The sequence below is a fragment of the Dysidea avara genome, chromosome 7 (assembly GCF_963678975.1).
Source record: "Dysidea avara chromosome 7, odDysAvar1.4, whole genome shotgun sequence".
Classification (NCBI taxonomy): Eukaryota; Metazoa; Porifera; class Demospongiae; order Dictyoceratida; family Dysideidae; genus Dysidea; species Dysidea avara.
The window spans coordinates 22130261-22151018 of record NC_089278.1 but is presented as its reverse complement, the minus strand read 5'-3'; the positions used below and the strand labels follow the sequence as shown (position 1 = coordinate 22151018).

Genomic DNA, 20758 nt, shown 5'->3' with positions numbered 1-20758 from the left:
CATCTATCTACATTTTTAATGCACAGTAATGAATTAACTTTTAAAATTATTTTATATGATACCTCACAATTTAGAATGGCTATTGGGGTGACTATACATCAAACAACAGATTAAAGTTTCTTACCTAGCACTGCATGCAGTTTAAATTAGAAACTATTGCCCATATATCCAGCTCTATTATTTCTTTAGCAAATTTGTATCTCCATATAAATACATAGCTAAATTATAAGAACGGCAAGTATTTCATTATTAAAAAAAAATGTATAATTGAATTAAACATTCATGCACAGAAAGTTTCAGTAGCTAGTAAAATAATGTTGATTGTATTCACGGATAAATGCAGGAGGGGTTCCTATTATATCACATTAGGTAAGGGAGTAGCTAGAAGATCACAGGAAATGAGATTTAGTATAAAACAGGTTGCAGATAGATGATTATTATGAGAAAAAGATCAGAAGTAGATAACTACAAGAATCATGGAATACAAAATGGAAAAGTTTCAGCTCAGTCCGGCCTTCCTTCACTGCTTCAACACTACCAGAAGATGATGCCACCTGGCCTTCTTATAAACACAACAAGCCTAATATTATGTTGAACAAAACTTCAAGTCAGTTGGAACTACTCAAAAAAGACAGAAAACCACAAAATAAAGTATCATTAGATCTCTCTCCTGATGGAGGTAAGCTTGGTATCACCATTAATGGAACAACACTCAATGTCACTAAAAACTCTTGTGACATTACTATTGGAAATTTCTCCATAAAACTCAACAGCCACCTTAACAGGACACCATACCCATTGAGTGTAATACAACCATCCACAGTGGCTACAGTCAGTCTATCACTTGGTAATCCACTTCACATCATATCAACAGGAGACTCTCCATATGTCACAGCTGCTCTATCACTTAGTAAGTTAACCATTAATATTACTATACATAACTCATATTAATCTACTGTAACTTCTCCACAGTTGAAGGAGTGCTAAATGAAGATGCATATCTTGTTGCATGGAGTTCTAACAGTCAAGGGGACCAGTTCTTTAATGCAGATCAAAACAATTTTTACCTTGCTGTTGATGCAGACAATAACATTGTAGCATTACCAGGGGATGTGTCTGATGAGGTGTGCACATATTGTTACTATTAATATACTTAGTTGTTATATTTATCATTCTATATATAGGGATACATATATAGATTCAAACAAGAAGATATTGATGGTGTACAAGATTTACGGTACTATGTGGAGTCTGATGGAAAGAAGTACTACATGATGGATCAACCAAATGGAGACATAACTACTCTACCTGCTGAAGATCTTGAACTTGGTTCAACCACTGATACCCAGTGTAGATTCAGACTTGTGGTATAAATAATCAACTTGTAATAACATTTATATTTTTAATGCACTGACTGTAATGAATTATTTAAATTTTATATGAAACCATATAGCTACAAATTGGCATAACCATTAAGTAACCATCAGTGGAGACAAGGTACAACAGTTCTTCTGTTGTTTTTAAAGTTCTGGTATTCGGAAAATTACTTGTTGCCACTACAAATAGTTACATATAGTGAATAATATTACTTGCTTTTTTTCATGCATGGGTTTTCTTAAGTAAATATAAAAGGGAATTTCATCTATATAAATAATATTACAGTATAGCTGTAAACATGCAAGCAGGCATATATACAATGGTGCATATATGATTAGTAGTTTGTATAGGGGACACATGTTTTGTTGTACAGTTATAGCGTGGCCATATGTCTTGTCATTCTTACATTTGATGTGGTGTATTAGATAGTACTTTCTAATCAAGTCAATTATGTATATATTTCTTGTTTCAATTTCACACACGCACGCACGCACGCACGCACGCACGCACGCACGCACGCACGCACGCACGCACGCACGCACACGTAAACATAAAGGCATGATTTTTAACAGTTTAATATAGTCAACGTAAACACAAACTTATAAGAGTGTTATTTTTTCTTATGCAGTAGCTACGTATTGACACCAATCGTCGATGTCAGTAAGCGGCACCAAAAGCTATTAAGAGATATGGAAGAAGGAATGTTAGATGGTGTTTCAATATTAACATTTGCTACATTACATCTGTTATAACAATGATAATCAGGATACTTTTGATTGGTCCTCAGCCAGTTTAAATAGTAAGACTGTAAAAAGATCTAAACATATTGAGTGAGTAGGCTGTTAACTGGCAGATGAAATTTAATCTCTAAATGTGAACACTTTACAATTACCAAACAAATAGTCCTCCGTGGCCATCAACTTGACATATGAAATTTACCACAACACCATAAAGAAAGTGACATCTACTAATTACCTGGGAATTACTATATATTACACACAAACTCACAACAGTTTATTGCACATACAGGATTAGTATACAGATTGCACAAGTGTGTTGAAGGTCCACCAGTTTCTGGTGGGAAAGTTAATTAAATATGATATAAAAATAATTATTGAATTAGCTAAAACTACAAATTTGGTACAGTTAGTGAGTTACATCTACTACAAGAGAGTATGTACATGGATTATAAAATACAAAATTTTCCTCCAAATGGTTATAAAAATAATTCTGAAGTGCATATTTGATTGTAGCAGTTCATGGTTTATAATTGGTAATGGATTCCAGAGGTGCAAAAATTGCAACTGTGATTATCTGATTTTCTTATATGTTGTAATTTGTTGCTAGTTGCTTGATGGATGAATCAAGTGTACATGGTCTTTAATATTGAAACAGCTAGCTGGTAGGGAATTTCAAGCTGGTAATAAAAACATGATATCGTTAATGTCAAGGATGTGCATAAAGGGAAGTAACTTTAATTTCATTAGATGGGTTCTGTGTAGTCACTAGTATAATCATTTAAGATGTAATATCAAGACACACGGTAGTGTGTCGTGCGGCCCAAGTAGCCGGCGCGCCACACCGTGAGTATATTTACAGGAAGAAAGTAAACGCGATTTTCACACCTTTGTAGCTCAGTCATTCCTTATCTGATTGAAACCAAAGTTGCTACAGAAGTGCCGGCTAGGTCGGGGAGTCCACATTCCAAATTTGAAGAAAATCGCTCCAGCCATTTCCGAGATACGAGCGGCCAAAGTTTGGGTTGTTTTTCTTCGTTTTTTTCTTCTTCTACTTTTTCTTTTCGCACACTTTGCAAAATCCGCCATAAAACGCGAATTCGTGCTCCAATCGGGCTGAAATTTGGTACACTTAAAGGGCTCATTAAAGCGAATCTCAGTACCATGTTTGGTAGGAATCCGATGAACATTCACGGAGTTATGACCAATTATTTGCGTAAAATAAGGTTGAAGGTCTGTCACGCCCACAGGGTAAACCGCTTGAAGGAATGAGCTGAAAATTGCTATGTAGATGGAGTAACTATCGTAGGAGTGCCTTTTTGTGGTTTGAAAGGAATCCAGTTAAAGGCCATCGAGATATGACACAAAACCCAACCTGTGTCACAATTACGCGATCGATTTTTATGAAAAAAAACAAAAACTATTAGTTTTCACGCCTACCAGGCAAACCGCTTAGAGCAGTCAACTGAAAATCGGTGTGTAGCTGGAAAAATTATCATAGAAATTCCTTGCAGTAGTACAGAAGAATCGGATTATAAACCACTGAGTTATGATTCCAAAGCCAACTACGTGTTGCATATGCGGGATCGAGATACTCTAGAACAGTCACTCTAATAGAGCATTCAGCTACGTATGTAATTTACTCCATTACAGAATTATATGACATTGCAAGTTATTCTGTAGGGAGTTCAGCTACAAACAGTTAATCTTATATACAATTCAGCTACACGCAAGTCACCCTGTAGAGAGTTCAGCTACAAATATGTTGCTGTAGAGATTCAGAACATTATATATATATAAGTCACACTGAAGAGAATTCAGCTATAAACAAGTCACCTTGTAGAGACAACAAGTCACTCTGTAGAGAATTCAGCTACAAACAAGTCACTGCGTAAAGGGTTCAGCTACAAAATAGCTACCCAGTAGAGAGTTCATCTAGATCAGCTACAAACAAGTTACTTTATGCAATGTTCAGCTACAAGTAAGTCACTCTGTAGAGACTTCAGCTACAAACAAGTCACTCTGTAGTACAAACAAGTCACCGTGTAGCTGGAGAGTTCAGCAACCAATAAAAAAAACCACTCTGTAAAGAGTTCAGCTATACAAACATGTTATACCTCTATAGAGAAAGTTATAACTCTATAGAGAGATCAGCTACAAGTCATCACTTTATAGAGAGTTTAGTTACAAAGAAACCACCATGTAGAGAGTTCAGCTGCAAACATATCACCCTGTAGAGAGTGCAGCTATAAACAGATCACCCTGTAGAGAGTTCAGCTAGAAAAAGTCATCCTGTAGAGAGATCAGCTAGAAGGATCACCTTGTAGAGAGAGTTCAACTACAAACAAATCACTCTGCAGATAGTTCAGCTGCAAACAAGTCACCCTATACAGAGAGATCAGCTAGAAGAAGTTACCTTGTACAGAGCTCAGCTACAAAGAAACCATCATATAAAGAGTTCAGCTGCAAACAAATCATCCTGTAGAAAGTTCAGCTACGAACAGATCACCCTGTAGAGAGATCAGCTAGAAACAAGTCACCCCATAGAGAGAGCAGCTACAAAGACACCATCCTGTAGAGAGTTCTATTACAAACAGATAACCCTATTGAGAGTTCAGCTACAAACAATTCACCCTGTAGAGAGGGCTCCTAGAAGATATTACCTTGGAGATAGTTTAGCTACAAACAACAAACCACCCTGTAGAAAGATCAGCTAGAAGAAGTCACCTTGTAGAGAGTTCAGTTACAAACAAACCACCACGTAGAGAGTTCAGCTAGAAGAAGTTACCTTGTAGAGAGTTCAGCTACAAAGAAACCATTCTGTAAAGAGCTCAGCTGTAAACAAATCACCTGTACAGAATTCAGCTACAATCAAATCACCCTGTAGAAAGATCAGCTAGAAGGAGTTACCTTGTAGAGAGTTCCGTTACAAAGAAACCACCATGTATAGAGAATTCAGCTACAAACAAACAACCACGTAGAGAGTTCAGCCAGACGAAGTTACCTTGTAGAGAGTTCAGCTACGAAGAAACCATTCTTTAAAGAACTCAGCTGCAAACAAATCACCTATATACAGAATTCAGCTACAAATAAATCACTCTGTAGAGAGATTAGCTAGAAGATGTTACCTTGTAGATAGTTCATCTACAAACAAATCACCCTGTAGAAAGATCAGCTAGAAAAAGTCACCTTGTAGAGAGTTCAGCTACACACAAACCACCATGTAGAGAGTTCAGCTAGACGAAGTTACCTTGTATTAGGGAGTTCAGCTACAAAGAAACCATCATGTAGAGAGTTCAGCTGCAAACAAATCACCTGCAGAGAGTTCAGCTACAAACAAATCTCCCTGTAAAGAGATCAGCTAGAAGAAGTTTCCTTGTAGAGAGTTCAGTTACAAACAAATCACCCTGTAGAAAGATCAGCTAGAAGAAATCACCTTGTAGAGAGTTTAGTTACAACTAAACCACCATGTAGAGAGTTCAGCTATAAACTATACCTTGTAGAGACATCAGCTAGAAGAAGTTACCTTGTAGCGAGTTCAGCTACAAAGAAACCATTCTTTAAAGAGCTCAGCTGCAAACAAATCACCTGTACAAAATTCAGGTACAAACAAATAACCCTGTAGAAAGATCAGCTAGAAGAAGTTACCTTGTAGAGAGTTCAGTTACAAAGAAACCACCATGTAGAGAATTCAGCTACAACAAATCACCCTGTAGAGAGATGAGCTAGAAGCAATTACCTTGTAGAGAGTTCAGCTACAAAGAAACCACCATGTAGAGAGTTCAGCTGCAAAGAAATCACCCTGTAGAAAATTCAGCCACAAATTGCCCTGTAGAAAGATCAGTTAGAAGAAGTTACCTTGTAGAGAGTTCAGCTACAAAGAAACTATTCTGTAAAGAGTTCAGCTGCAAACAAATCACCTGTACAGAATTCAGCTACAAACAAATCTCTCTGTAGAGAGATCAGCTAGAAGAAGTTATCTTGTAGATAGTTCAGCTACAAACAAATCAACCTGTAGAGAGATCAGCTAGAAGATGTTACCTTGTAGGTAGTTCAGCTACAAACAAATCACCCTGTAGAAAGTTCAGCTAGAAGAAGTCACCTTGTAGAGAGTTCAGCTACAAACAAACCACCATGTAGAGAGTTCAGCTAGAAGAAGTTACCTTGTAGAGAGTTCAGCTACAAAGAAACCATTCTGTAAAGAGCTCAGCTGCAAACAAATCACCTGTACAGAATTTAGCTACAAACAAATCACCCTGTAGAGAGATCAGCTAGAAGATGTTACCTTGTAGAGAGTTCAGCTACAAACAATTCACCCTGTAGAGAGAGCAGCTAGAAGATGTCACCTTGTAGAGTGTTCAGTTACAAAGAAACCACCATGGAGAGTTCTGTAATAAATATATGTATTATATATATATAATTTGTACATTTACTGATAAAATCAGAAATATTTAAAGTACATCTGCTTCATCGTTTCTTCTTCCTGTGGTAAAGAAAAAAAGATAGGTTAAAAAAGTCCCAAAGATACAAATACAAAAGGAAGTGAAATCTAATCCAAAACAGCCAAGCTGTAAAAAAAGAGTGCGGCCCTCAAAAAGGCTATGGTGAAAAAAGATGTGAAATCCAAGGTGGCGGCCAAGAAATGGCTGTGATGGTAGGTTAATGGTAAAAATTTTAATAACGACAATTCAGATGAATTTGGTGCCGCTTGGTCTTGGCACAAATTCTCCTGAATTGTTGTTATTAAAATTTTTACCATTAACCTACCATCACAGCCATTTCTTGGCTGCCACCTTGGATTTCACATCTTTTTTCACCATAGCCTTTTTGAGGGCTGCACTCTTTTTTTACAGCTTGGCTGTTTTGGATTAGATATAATTAATCATGTAGTGTCTTGTATGATTTTAGCCATACCTATATTTAATTGATATGCCAGTAATGCGTGAAGGTTAAATATAAACTATAGTTGGGGGTGGATAGCTATACAGTCCAGTGTTGTTATTTGAGAATATCAAGACAATAAAACCGATAAGTGCTAAATTATTAATATATACATACAGTATGGTATAGTTCTAGTAAGGTTACTCACTATACTACTTCCTTAGTTATAGAATGTGCAACTTCAGCACAAAAATCACCATAAAGGTTATCAAAGGTCACATCTAAGATCCACATAGCCTAAATTTTAAAGTAACCTCTGGTGTACAATTGTATCAAGTTTCATGCTTTTATCATTCAAAGCACAATTTTTTTACAAATCTGCTGTACTACAAGTGAGGAGAGTCATATACTAAATTTTGAACACCAAGTGTCCTATAATGCATACTAACTTATATGTGCGTGTGTGTGTATGTTTGTGTGTGGTGCAGTTAGTGATATTATAAAATATCAAGAGTAAATAATGGAAATTTACTCTTGATAATGTGTCACATTCCTTAAATCTATATAGAAGTAAAGTAGTTCATACATGATGGCAATAATGCATTATAGTGACCACATGACACCAACTGTTTGCTGCTGCAAATTATATACAGGAATTATGTATGTCGTATGTAGTGAAGTGTGAACACTTATATAATCCATGCACCACCCACCCAGTTCATCTGGATGACACATACATAATAATAATTATTATATCCTTGTGTTTAAAGGACTTACCCACATGGATGAGATGTGTGGAGTGAATATAGCATGTCTATCATGTATTTGTTTGGATTTTAAAATTATAGTAATATGAAAGTATACAGCCCCACCCATGTATACAGGGTGCTCCTCAAGTGTCCAAAGTCAGTCAATGAGCTTCACTGAGCATGACTACCAAATTTGAAGTTGATAGGACAAGCATACACATGCAAGCATATATACACACATGTATCATTGCTTTCTGCAGGTATGCAGCTTTTGAAAACTTGGGTGAAAAGTTGTGCAATTAAAAGTGGCGGTTGTTAATGTTAATAATGGGCTGTGCATTATTAAACATTCACATTTACTACAGCCATTTCTTGGCCGTCACCTTTGATTTCCCAACTTTTTTCACCCAGGCTTTTGAATGCCACACCTTTCAGTTTTCACAGCTGTGTGGATACTTTAATGTATGCACTCATTTAGAACTTTCATCTGAATAACTTTCTCCTAACAGTGACTAGTTTATCACATTAATGGTGAAGAAGCCCAACATATATATATGTGTGTGTGTCTTTGTGTTATTTTTCTGCATACATCATCATCCAATCAATCTAAGGCTGTGGAGTGGGCTTATAAGGCTGTGGAGTCAATTAACAGTTAAATGAAAGCCAGTGGTGTGTGGTGTGTACGCAACCTGTAGTCATTTTGTGAATGTGATTATTGCATGTTATGTTCTTATTGGGCCATGGATCATTGTTACACAATTAACATCGAACCAGTTCACCATTACAAACTTCATCACTGTTAACTCTGCCAGCATGCAACATGACAAGATCAGGATCTAGTGACAGCTAATTCACCAGTCACATCTACATAATATGTCCAGACATTCATACTTTCATTGCCTAGTTACCTAACCTCTGAAATGCACTCCCGATAATTGACCTTAATCAAATTATTAAATCGAAACATTTCTGGAATCATTTTGTTGAAACTTTCATGACACTAACTGTTGTACATTACTAGTTATCTATGTCTATGTTCACCTAAGGAAGACTCCTGTAACTAATTTTAATAACTTGTAAACTATTTTAATTACCTGCAAACTATGTAATTTATTGTATCTTATGATTTGTAGTTGTAAGTAAGTAGTTAGGCTGTTGGTACTGGATATCAACTAGACGTTTGATGTAATTATAGGTTTATTTTCTTCTTGTCTTGCCCCATGTACCTCCATAAAGCCTTTATTATTATTACATGAGAAGGAAACTGTTCAATGTGCAAATTCTTGAAAATTCGTACTTAGTTCATTGTGTGATATATATGGCTTGTTGTTTCCCAATCTCATGACAACAATTATGATTTTGACTGTGTACAAGACTACTCCATCTTACATCATGTTACATCATGCATGCATTCATTTTGTTATAATTTAAGCTCTACAGTGGAACTTCGACCTTTAGTATCCAGGCACCTCCATTTCTCAGACAGCCCAAATTGGTCCTGTGGCTTGTAGTTTATTGACCATAATGAAGTTTGGTTTAGCAAGGAAGAAGTGTAAAGGTTCCTGTTTACCTGTTTGGTGGCTTGTTTATTCTACTAATACTAACTAACGCTTGGTTGCTAGGTGATAATGCATTTTTACAGCCCTTGGGAGTGACCATGATGCTCTGTAGTGACTTCCCCTCTGCTCACTGAACTGCATAGCACTAACTGATAGCAATAACAACATCACTTGTATTTAAGTTAGTCACTTTAGCATAATAGCATGTTGTTCTTAGTTACGAGCATTTCTGAGATACAGACAGCAGTGTGTACCAGACCGTCCGGATAAGAGAGATTCCACTGTATTATCTTCATTTTGTTGAAATTCTTTCTTAAACTTGATTTCAGTTTTTAGATCTATGTGCCACACCATAACAGAGTGCAGAATGTAGTTTTTCCTATAGTTTCCAGTTATCAAATGTGTAAAACAGGTCACTGTATACTTCCTAAATCATCAGGACTTTTCTTTAAAATAATACTGAAGGTCAATCTATTGCATGTACAATAACACACACATGCATGCATGCACACAGATCAATTAATTTACAAGTCCACACACACATGTACACTGGACACGCACACACCACACACACATGTACATTGGATGCGCACACACACACGCACACACACGCACATGCACACACAGTTGTAGGTGGTTGGGGAGAGTGATTATTCTCTTGTTATTTTTGAAGCAGCAAATAATAAGTAGTGTTGTTTTTTGCCATTTTGGCCTTTGCAGATGGTTGTGAAGTTGTAAAAGCTGTTTAATAGGCTATTTTTAGGGGCACTTAGTGTGCATGAGGGTGCTGGGTGACAGTTTGACAGCTGCTTTGTTTCAGGTGAGTTTGCAAGAAATAGTAGCAATGTGCATATTTTTTATGAGATATATAGATTGATGTTGGCCTGACAAGGTTTAGTATTTCAATTAAAAGAAGCATGCATGGCTCCTCCACAGAGGAGGGGATACACCATCCTGGATCCGCTATTGTTCACATGAACTAAACACACCCACACTGTGTGCATACACACTGAATGACAGTTTAGTACTAATTCATATTAATTATTCAATTGCACAAGTCAACCTTTTCTGTTTGTAAGCTAGCTACATGGTAGCTGCCATACATGAGAAAATTTTGACACAACAAAAATTTGACGAATTCATACTTCATCAGATACGACAAATTAAAAGTAGACAAAAATCAAGAAATTATAGATGAAAACATGTACTTTTATAGAGGTGTTTATGGACAGTTGACAAATTTAAATTTTGGCATCAAATTCGTCACATTTTACTTACATCAAAATTTCCTTGTATACAGATACAACAATAAGAAAATTATTATTACATTTCTAATCTATTCAAGAACACAGAATTACAAAAACCATAGCTTTTGTGATAGAAGCAAGTTTACAAAGTGACTATACTTCATTGTACAACATGGTTTTCTGACACTGGTTGGCTAAAAAAACAATATCACTTGCAGACATAATGTGACCTAATTAAAATCACATTAAAATAATGTCAACACTTAGCAATACCAGAGTTGATAGACCAGACAGTTGATGATGAAATTAAAGAGTTCAGTGGCATTGTGTTGCATAATGGACTGGTCCTCTTTAAGTGCACACAAATAATCAACTTAAACTACCTGTCATCTCTTTATAATTACAATTACTCTATTCTACTAGTTGTTTGTATCTGTGCAGTTACCAAACTTGTATAACTTTCTGTAGAAATTGTATGTACCCTTGCGTATTATTATTGTACCATACAACGATTACTACACCTTTGACTACAGGATATCCCATTATTGTACACATCATATCCATGTGGGTTGAACTTCGGTAGTCCAAATGAAAGATGTCATTTTAATGGGGGTGGGCCACAGGCATGTGTCAATGTGTTTATGTGGCGTTTTCTTGGTTTGTATGTGCAAGCATGCACTAGACCTACTGTTGTATACTTCTTCTGTGAATGCTATCAGGACCTGTGAGAAGGCTTAAAGGCTGAGAATTAATAATTCAAGGCTCCTTCCTTACTAGTGACTAAGTACTACTACTCATTTGACTTTAAAGTCACTTTATTACAGTTATTTTGTAAAGTGATCATTACAATTCGTATAGGTAATCATACACATTTGAGTGCAATTAGGGAATAATTGTACGAGTAACAGTCAAAATTGCACGAGGCGAAGCCGAGTGCAATTTTGGCTGTTACGAGTACATGCAATTATTCCATAATTGCACGAAAATGCGTGTGATTGCCTACTAATCACATAGTGACCACTCTTCGTGGTTTGTAGTACACATCTATCCAGTTCTATGTGGCCATAAACTTCTACCAGGTGATTGCATCATCCTTCTTTGTATTACATCATTTGTTGTTGCACCTATAAGGCTTCGCGTGTCAGCGATTCTGATTGGCTACTCAAAATGTTTACATATGTTGCACTTAAAAGGCTTCTATTGTCAGCTTATTTGATTGGCTATTCATTATATCACTTTCTTGTTGCACTTAAAAGGCTTCTGTTATTCTGCTATTTTATTGGCTACTTTACAGTGCAATTACAGAAACAAGGCCGTGTGATTTGGGATTAATTGCACTCCTACTATTGGGACTAATGTATGGCAAATTAAACCACTATGTGATTAGATTTGTAAGAATGTCCTTATTGCTATATAAGATACTCCAGAGCACTTTTCAATCAATTAAATGTGTAATATTGTGTGAAGAATAGACAGCATTATTTCAGACACAACATAAGATGCTGATAAAGGAAGATGGTATTTAGTTCATAAATATAAACATGAGCAGGAAGTTGCTACAATGTACATGGGCATTGTTTCAGTAAAGCAAACCAAATCAGATTAAAGAGGATCATATCTAAGAAAGAAGAAATAGAAAACTATATAATCTACTAATGTGGTTAAAACCAGGCATTTATTGCCCTGCATCATATTGCTAGTGGTTAAGCAAAAAAAATTGTTCACTTTTAAAAGCAACAAACTTTGTACAATATTTACTTACTATTTCATATAAGATACTGTGCCATTAAAATTACCAATCACATCATGCTTAAAGAACCTGACAAATAGACCAATAGAAAGTGTATTGGGGAAGCTATAAAAGTGCTCAACAATAAATATACTGAGACTTTCAATCTGCATAGACAAGCAAGGGTTGGTCATATCTGGATCAAGGTGTCTATCCAGGTCATCAGCTTGCAATGTTAAGAAGTATGGAGGATCAAGGTATATGAAGCCATAGAGGTACAATATATTGGTGGATTGTGCCTGTACTTTTACACTGAAATATTGACTCCATTAGAAGCATTTAAAACAGTTTATTTTCTCACATTTTGAAAGATTTTCTGATTGCACCCATACATTTGAAATACATTCCAGCTATTTAAGCAAGAAACAGATTTGGAATGCACTTGTATGGTTTCCTAACCAGCTTACTTTGGCCCCATTTCTGTTACACCTTTTCAGCTATAAGTCACTAAGTCTAAGTCCTTGCAATTAGGTTAGGTAATCCTAAGGCTGCAGCACATGTTGCTGTCAGACCTTCAGTGCTGGTCACTGTAAAGCGCTAATAACAATAACAATAACCTAGTTTTAAAATGCTCTAAGGTAATGATTTTGATGTGGCAAATGATTTAGTATACCTTACTTAACTTCCACAAAAATTTAGTGCTTTTGTCACAAAGTAAATAAATTTGCTGCTTTGGGTGCTAGAGGGAAGCAGGAAATGATTCTCATATCTAATATCCTTATTTGGTGGGTTTGTGTGGCTTAAGGCTGAGCTTCATACCCTTACAACATGGGTTAAATCACTGAAATATTTGCAGATGATTGAATTATATATTAGGTCAGCTACTCCAGTGTATCAGCAGTTTAATTGATTAGCCTGGGGTTGAGTTTTCTACATGCACAAATGTAGCCGGACATTTCTGAATGCCAATAATGTGATTTGCAGCACCTCAGAAATATATTAATGTGCATAGTAACTATCTGCACTAAACACAGTAGCTATCAACAAATGGCTTGATACTAACAGTTCATTGACAGCCCACCAAGAGTAACTATGACATCTTTGTAAATTAACACCCTGGCCCTTCAGCCTCTGGTTAATTGATATTCAATGTTTAAACTGTTTAAAACTACTCATATAGGTGGGAAACTGAGTGCATGAAGTGTCTATAGCTACATAGCATTATTGTCATTACATTTTAGTCTATAAAATTAATGATGAGTAAATGGTTTATGGAATCCTGTACTATCTGGTTCACTTTTCAGGTGTCAATTTCAGTCAACAGCTTCATCATTCTGTGCAATCATATGTGCTTGCTTATCACCACTGAAATGGTTTAAATGAGTGGGTGGCATGTACAGGAAGTAGCATGAAATAACCTAACCTTACCTCACAGTTCTTCTACACATGTAATGTCTATAGATATAGTCAACCATGTAAATAATTGTACTAAACAGGGGTGGATCCAGACTTGTGCCAACTACACATTTATCACTGTAAAGTACATAAAAATCCTTATATAGCTCACTACACACTGCATGCTCTAATACTGTAACTGCTTTATTAGAGTGACTGCTCTACTAGAGTATCTTGATCTTGGTATACCAAAGAAAATTTGGAGGGGGGGAGGTCAAGAGCCCCCTTGACCCCCCTGTATTCACCCCTGATACTAAATGTCTGAGCTGACTGTATAGTCACTATAAGTATGTTCATGGCATTATAATTGAGCTGATATATGCATATAGACAGTTAAAGTAGACAAGGGTTTTTTTTCCCAAGAGAAATAACATTCCAGACAAGTAGATGATCATAGTGTGAAGAGCAGACATGTATGGTTTGACTGCTGAGTTTGGGGGAAAAGTCATACCAGGCTATGCACTTTTCTGGGATGAAAAACTTGATGGGCCATAAATAAAATGTCTTGAATATTTAAACCAATTTCGAGATCTTGTGGTATTCCATTCATAAGTTTATTAAATGTTTTTGAAGTATGAATAATTAAAGTATTTGCAATAACTGCAATGGTAGGGTGTCCAAATATTATCAGCGATGTTGTCCTATGTGACTTAATCATCTGCTAACTCAGCAACCCAGTACACTCTATGGTTGTTACCTCTGAAAAGAAACCTGTGAACAAGCATTCTTCATTTAGTACTTGTATACACTCTTCCTGTATAAAGTAGGGCTTGGTCATGCTGTATCGTTTTTCCTAGTTGTGTAATGTGAAAAGTACCTTTCAGGTAGTTATAAGGATGCAAAAGTATAAGTGAAATTGGTTATTTTTATGGAAATCAGTAAACTTAGTTGATTAATGCCAGCATATTATGTGTATATGCACACATTAGAGTATGTAGGAATCGCTTTTTTACCGGTACCCATGGCCAATACAGTGACAATAATTACAATATTCTTGTTACTATGTATCATGTACACACATTGAAACATAATTCAAAATACGCATATAGATTTTTTACTCAGTATTTTGCCGCTTTTTAACAGAGATGTCGTACATGTACAGCAAGTATACAGATGCTTGCAATGTTTATATTACACCAAAAAAAAAAAAAAAAAAAAAAAAAACAGTTGTACCCATTATGATGCTTTGCACAGTTCGGCTGGTACAGCTGCAGATAATAGCAACTGAATAAATACTGACTACCTTATAAGGTGACTAAATTTAGCGATACACTAAATTTAGTGATTTTATATTTTGGCAAAATTACTGCATACAAAATTTAGCGATTTTATGAATTTGCGAATTGATGTAATTAATTAACTAGTAATATATTTTGTAGGTTTGGCATGTACTAAATTTAGCGAAACAAGCAAAATCACTAAATTTAGTGTATTGCTAAATTTTGTCACCTTAAGGTACTAACAATGCACTCTATGGCTGCATTCAGTATGGGATGGCTTATCCTTACATGCCAAAGCATGAGGAACTTAGTTGAAGTCAGATCAGTTTTCCTATAGGAATATTTACAAGTGACTGCAAAGTTGTCATCTCACTGTTCATCATGCACATCCTCTTAAGCTGCTTTCCTAAGAACAACCTGAGATGAATCATATCGTCATACGACCATATGGGACTTGCCCTGTGTAAGAAGATGCTGGCACTGATGGCCAACTCACTGCCATCATCCAGCTTCACAAATTCCTCTGTGAAATTTTGATGAGTTGGTTTATAGCTATATTATTAATTAATGCTGCAATTGCCAGTTCCCAGTTAGAACAAAACTTCAAGTTCAGGATAAGAAGTTGCATTGAACCAGCTGAACAGGCCTTGATAGCTAGTACCATTAAGGCAGTTAATTTAATTAATAATTTATGTAAGTATCCCTGTACTTAATTACATGTACATGTCTGGTGGTCATTCATGAGATTTACATCCAAACTGTCCACATGACATTAATTATGACAGTAAAACTGTTGTCATATTTATTAGTGAAGTGTTTGGAAGTGAATATGAGTGAGAGTTATGATATTATTTACTGGTATCAGCTTCGTGCACAAACCTCAGTTATTATAGTGGATATCTCAGTGCCACCCAAATGCATAATTTTCGCTATGCACCTTGACCAATATGGGAAATAGTTAGCTCTAGAGTATAGTTGCTATTCAAATAGTTCATAATCACCTGAAGTATTTGATGCTGTGGGAGCAGATTCGATATTCTATAGATGTATACCATACGATGAAAATTAAGCAATGCATTTAAAATGTATTGTAATTTGCTTACATAACAATGGGTGGGGCTTATAACAGTTATACCAGCAAATCAGCATACAAATGTGATATGTAGCTCCTTACACAATTTTAAGTGCATACCACACGTAGCTACATGCATATCCTGCAGCTACCATCTCAGTACACAATTATCATATGTTATTATCAAGAGCTAATAATAGCTCCCTCTATTATTAACTCTTAATTGCTATTACGATGACTGGATTCCCTGCGTACATATTAACAATGACTTCATTTGGATAGCCTACAGTCAATGTAGCCTGTAACATTGTTGGGAAATCCTATTATGTGCCATTGACTCACAGGAAATGTTATCTGTACCTTTTTCCTCAATGATTTCTAATCCAGTAGGTGTTGAACAGACTGACATCATTTTATGACACATGCATATGTAGTTCTAGTGGGTTACTGTGTACATTACAAATAGACTATTCAACAGACACATACATGTAAATGCCTATTGTTAAACACCAAAAATCATTTTATATCAGCAAGATTTTACAAATGTGCATCAACAGATGTATTAGTTGATTGGTGATTATTAGTGAGCGTCACGATTCAGTGGACTGGACTACTGGACTGGACTACTGGACTGGACTACTGGACTGACATATTTTTGGTTTTTGCACATTCTATGGTTGGATTTACGGAGTCTTGCTAGTAAGAACTCTTTGGGCACCTGCAGCCCACTTCTAAACACTTATAAACACTGAAGATAAACAGTGGAATATGCAAAAACTGTCTCTTAATAATTTCGCTACTGTTCATAATGCCACTATATAAAACACTTATTCCTTACCTGGTGTGTAGTAATGCTGCAGGCAGTGCAGGGAATTCCGGCAGTGAATGTGACAGCAATAGTTAACCAGCAATCAACTAGCCAGTAGACAATATCCTTCAAGATATATCCTTAGAGCAAGCTTGAGGAGCAAGCTAGTCTCATTAGTCTTGCTCTCACTAGTCTCGCTGTTTCAGTGTAGGGGCTTATCAAATAAAGATCATAAGCGCCCATGCTGAAAAATCTCTAATTGGTAAGCCCCTGCACTGCCTAGAGAGGTCTGGCCATGCTGGCGAGACTAGCTTGCTCCTCAAGGATATCTCCAAAGATTGTCTACTGGCTAGTTGATCGCTGGTTAACTATTGCTGTCGTATTCAGTTCCCTGCACTGCCTGCAGCATTACTACACACCAGGTAAGGAATAAGTGTTGTATAGTGGCATAATGAACAGTAGCGAAAATATTAAGAGACAGTTTTCACATATTCCACTGTTTGTCTTCAGTATTTAGAAGTGAGCTGCAGGTACCCAAAGGGTTCTTACTAGCAAGACACAATAAAACCAACCTCAGAATGTGTAAAAACCAAAAATATGTCAGTCCAGTAGTCCAAGTCCAGTGTTCCAGTCCAGTAGTCCAGTCCACTGAATAGTAACCCCCATTATTAGTGATATAAGACTACTGTTACCACTAATAATCACCAAAAGTAACTGCTACAGTATTGCATAAATATCAGTGCAGCTGTGAGTGGGCAGCCGCGCTAACCCCAATATTGGTGCATCACTAGCTACTACATTAATACAGACTCTTTATTAAAGTGAGGATACTAATGGATGGATCACCTCTACAGTATCTGTCTCTCTATGTTAGGGTCCGCAATCCGAAAAATCAACTTCTACAAATCAATCCCCCTACCATTGTGGGATGTTCATTGTAGTATCCCATTGCTTGATCCACCATGAAACCGGAAGCACGATTGTTGTCTTCACAGAAATATCATTTTCAGTATCTCACAAGATGTAAGATTTATTTTTAAAATTTCGTGCTCAACACAAAGGACCGGATGAAACTTGCTACTTAGCCAAATCGTATCCAGAGTTGTTGTAGTTGAAAACTACGCACAGAAATAAGTAAATGGTTTGCTGGGTGCCAGGCACAGGGTTGCTTTCTTTGAAAAAACAGACAAAGAAATACGAAGTTTCGAATTCAAACTGCCCTACCACCCAGGGCAAGAGAAGCCAACTCTTCCTCATAGTGTTTCGATACGGTTGGGTGCATAGTCTGTCTATGCTGTTAGTTTGGAAAAGATCTGAGACTTCTAACCATCTGGGTGACGAGCGTCAAAATTTTTTGCAGCATCAAAGAATTGTGTTGCGAATTCTACCCATTTTCAGCGCTTCTGCAGCCACAATAATCATCAATTATAGACTAAAACTATGGCAAAAGATGTCCCTGAACGTTTGATAATAGCGGTTGTCAATTATTATTTCATCCACAGCTTCCACGCCTCGCTCTAAGCTATGCATCAAGGGAGGCAGCAAAATCGTCCAAATTTGACTTCACCTCTAACGTTCCACAGCAGCTTCAAATCTTCACTAGATCACCCTACATCACCATTATGCTGCAAAACATCCCAAAACAAACTGAAAAATGTACAAAATCCTTCATTTTTTATTCAAGCTGGGTGGAGCTCCTGGTGAGCTGTTGGTATACTGCATCATATGAAATCACAGAAACACCAACTACTACTACTACCAAACGTTTTGAACCATCATTTATCATCATTCTAAACAAAATTAAGTGACCAGTGTGGCATCAGAAGTACCGGAAAGCACTTTGGTACCATTGAGAGAATCCCTTGAAATGATGCACGAAAATTTTGACGTTCTTCACCCAGATGGTGAGAAGTCTCAGATCCTTTCCAAACTAACAGCATAGACAGACTATGCATCCAACCTTATCACATCACTATGAGGAAGAGTTGGCTTTTCTTGTCTTGGCTGGTAGGGCAGTTTGAATTCGAAAATTCCTGTTTCGTTTTCTGCTTTTTGAGAGAAAGCAACCCTGTGCCGGGAACCCAGTGAATCATTTGCTTATTACTGTGCGTACTTTTTAACTACATTAACTCTAGATAATATCTAGCTAAGCAGCAAGTTCTATCCTGTTCTTTGTGTGGAGCCAGAAATTTTAAAAGTAATTTTTGCATCTCACGAAATACTAAAATCAATAGTTCTGTGAAGACAACAACCGTGCCTCCGGTTTCGTGGTGGATCTAGCAATGGGATACTACAATTACCATCCCACAATGGTAGGGGGATCGATTTGTGAAAGTTGATTTTTCGGATTGCGGACCCTATCTATGTGTGCCAATTTTCAAGTTATGAAGGTTCATGAACTGCAACCAGAACATTCTGGAACTTTTACAGAATGATAACTGATACTACAAAGTACAAAATATAGTTTACTTAAAGTACACTTTGTACAGTAAATACATGTATAGCGTATGACGTATAATTACATTAGTTAGCCAACCAGAAGCCAATAAATGATCTATTATATCACATTAGGTAAGGAAGTAGCTACAAGATCACAGGAAGTGAGATTTAGTATAAAACAGGTTGCAGATAGCTGATTATCATGAGAAAAAGATCAGTTTAAAAAGAATTATATAAAGAAATAGATAACTACAAAGAAATCAAAAGAATCATGGAACACAAAGTGGAAAAGTTTCAGCTTAGTCCTTCTTTCACTGCTTCAACACTACCAGAAGATGGTGCCACCTGGCCTTCTTATAAACACAACAAGTCCGCTATTATGTTGAACAAAACTTCAAGTCAGTTGGAACTACTCAACAAGGACAGCAAACTACAAAATGATAAGGTATCATTAGACCTCTCTCCTGATGGAGGTCAACTTAGCATCACCATTAATGGAACAACACTCAATGTCACTAAAAACTCTTGTGACATTACTATTGGAAATTTCTCCATAAAACTCAACAGCCACCTTAACAGGACACCATACCCATTGAGTGTAATACAACCATCCACAGTGGCTGCAGTCAGTCTATCACTTGGTAATCCACTTCACATCATATCAACAGGAGACTCTCCATATGTCACAGCTGCTCTATCACTTAGTAAGTTAACCATCAATATTACTATACATAACTCATATTAATCTACTGTAACTTCTCCACAGTTGAAGGAGTGCTAAATGAAGATGCATATCTTGTTGCATGGAGTTCTAACAGTCAAGGGGACCAGTTCTTTAATGCAGATCAAAACAATTTTTACCTTGCTGTTGATGCAGACAATAAAATTGTAGCATTACCAGGGGATGTGTCTGATGAGGTGTGCACATATTGTTACTATTAATATACTTTGTTGTTATATTTATTATTCTATATATAGGGATACATATATAGATTCAAGCAAGAGGATATTGATGGTGTACAAGATTTAAGGTACTATGTGGAGTCTGATGGGAAGAAGTACTACATGATGGTTCAACCAAATGGAGACATAACTACTCTACTTGCTGAAGATCTTGAACTTGGTTCAACCACAGATACCCAGTGTAGATTCAGACTTGTGGTATAAATAATCAACTTGTAATAACATTTATATTTTTAATGCACTGGCTGTAATGAATTACTTTTAAATTTTATATGAAACCATATAGCTACAAATTGGCATAATCCATTAAGTAGCCATCAGTGGAGACAAGGTACATATTCTTCTGTTGTTTTTAAAGTTCTGGTACTTGGAAAATTACTTGTTGCCACTACAAATAGTTACATGTAGTGAATAATATTACTTGCTTCTTTTCATGCATGGGTTTTCTTAAGTAAATATAAAAGGGAATTTCATCTATATAAATAATATTACAGTATAGCTGTAAACATGCAAGCAGGCATA

General features: G+C 36.4%; 2 protein-coding genes across 2 annotated transcripts; both read left to right on the top strand.

Annotated features, from left to right (window-relative positions):
- The first annotated feature begins 133 nt into the window (after positions 1 to 133).
- Positions 134 to 1451, top strand: LOC136260110 (uncharacterized). Its single transcript, XM_066053738.1, has 3 exons — positions 134 to 910; positions 973 to 1124; positions 1185 to 1451. The coding sequence occupies exons 1-3, from the start codon at positions 589 to 591 to the stop codon at positions 1371 to 1373; spliced, it is 663 nt and encodes a 220-aa protein (XP_065909810.1). The 5' UTR covers positions 134 to 588; the 3' UTR covers positions 1374 to 1451.
- Positions 1452 to 19467: 18016 nt separating this feature from the next.
- LOC136260860 (uncharacterized) lies at positions 19468 to 20529 on the top strand. The gene is made up of 3 exons (XM_066054753.1): positions 19468 to 19977; positions 20040 to 20191; positions 20252 to 20529. Exons 1-3 carry the CDS (start codon positions 19545 to 19547, stop codon positions 20438 to 20440), a joined length of 774 nt encoding a protein of 257 aa, XP_065910825.1. The 5' UTR covers positions 19468 to 19544; the 3' UTR covers positions 20441 to 20529.
- Positions 20530 to 20758: the final 229 nt, after the last annotated feature.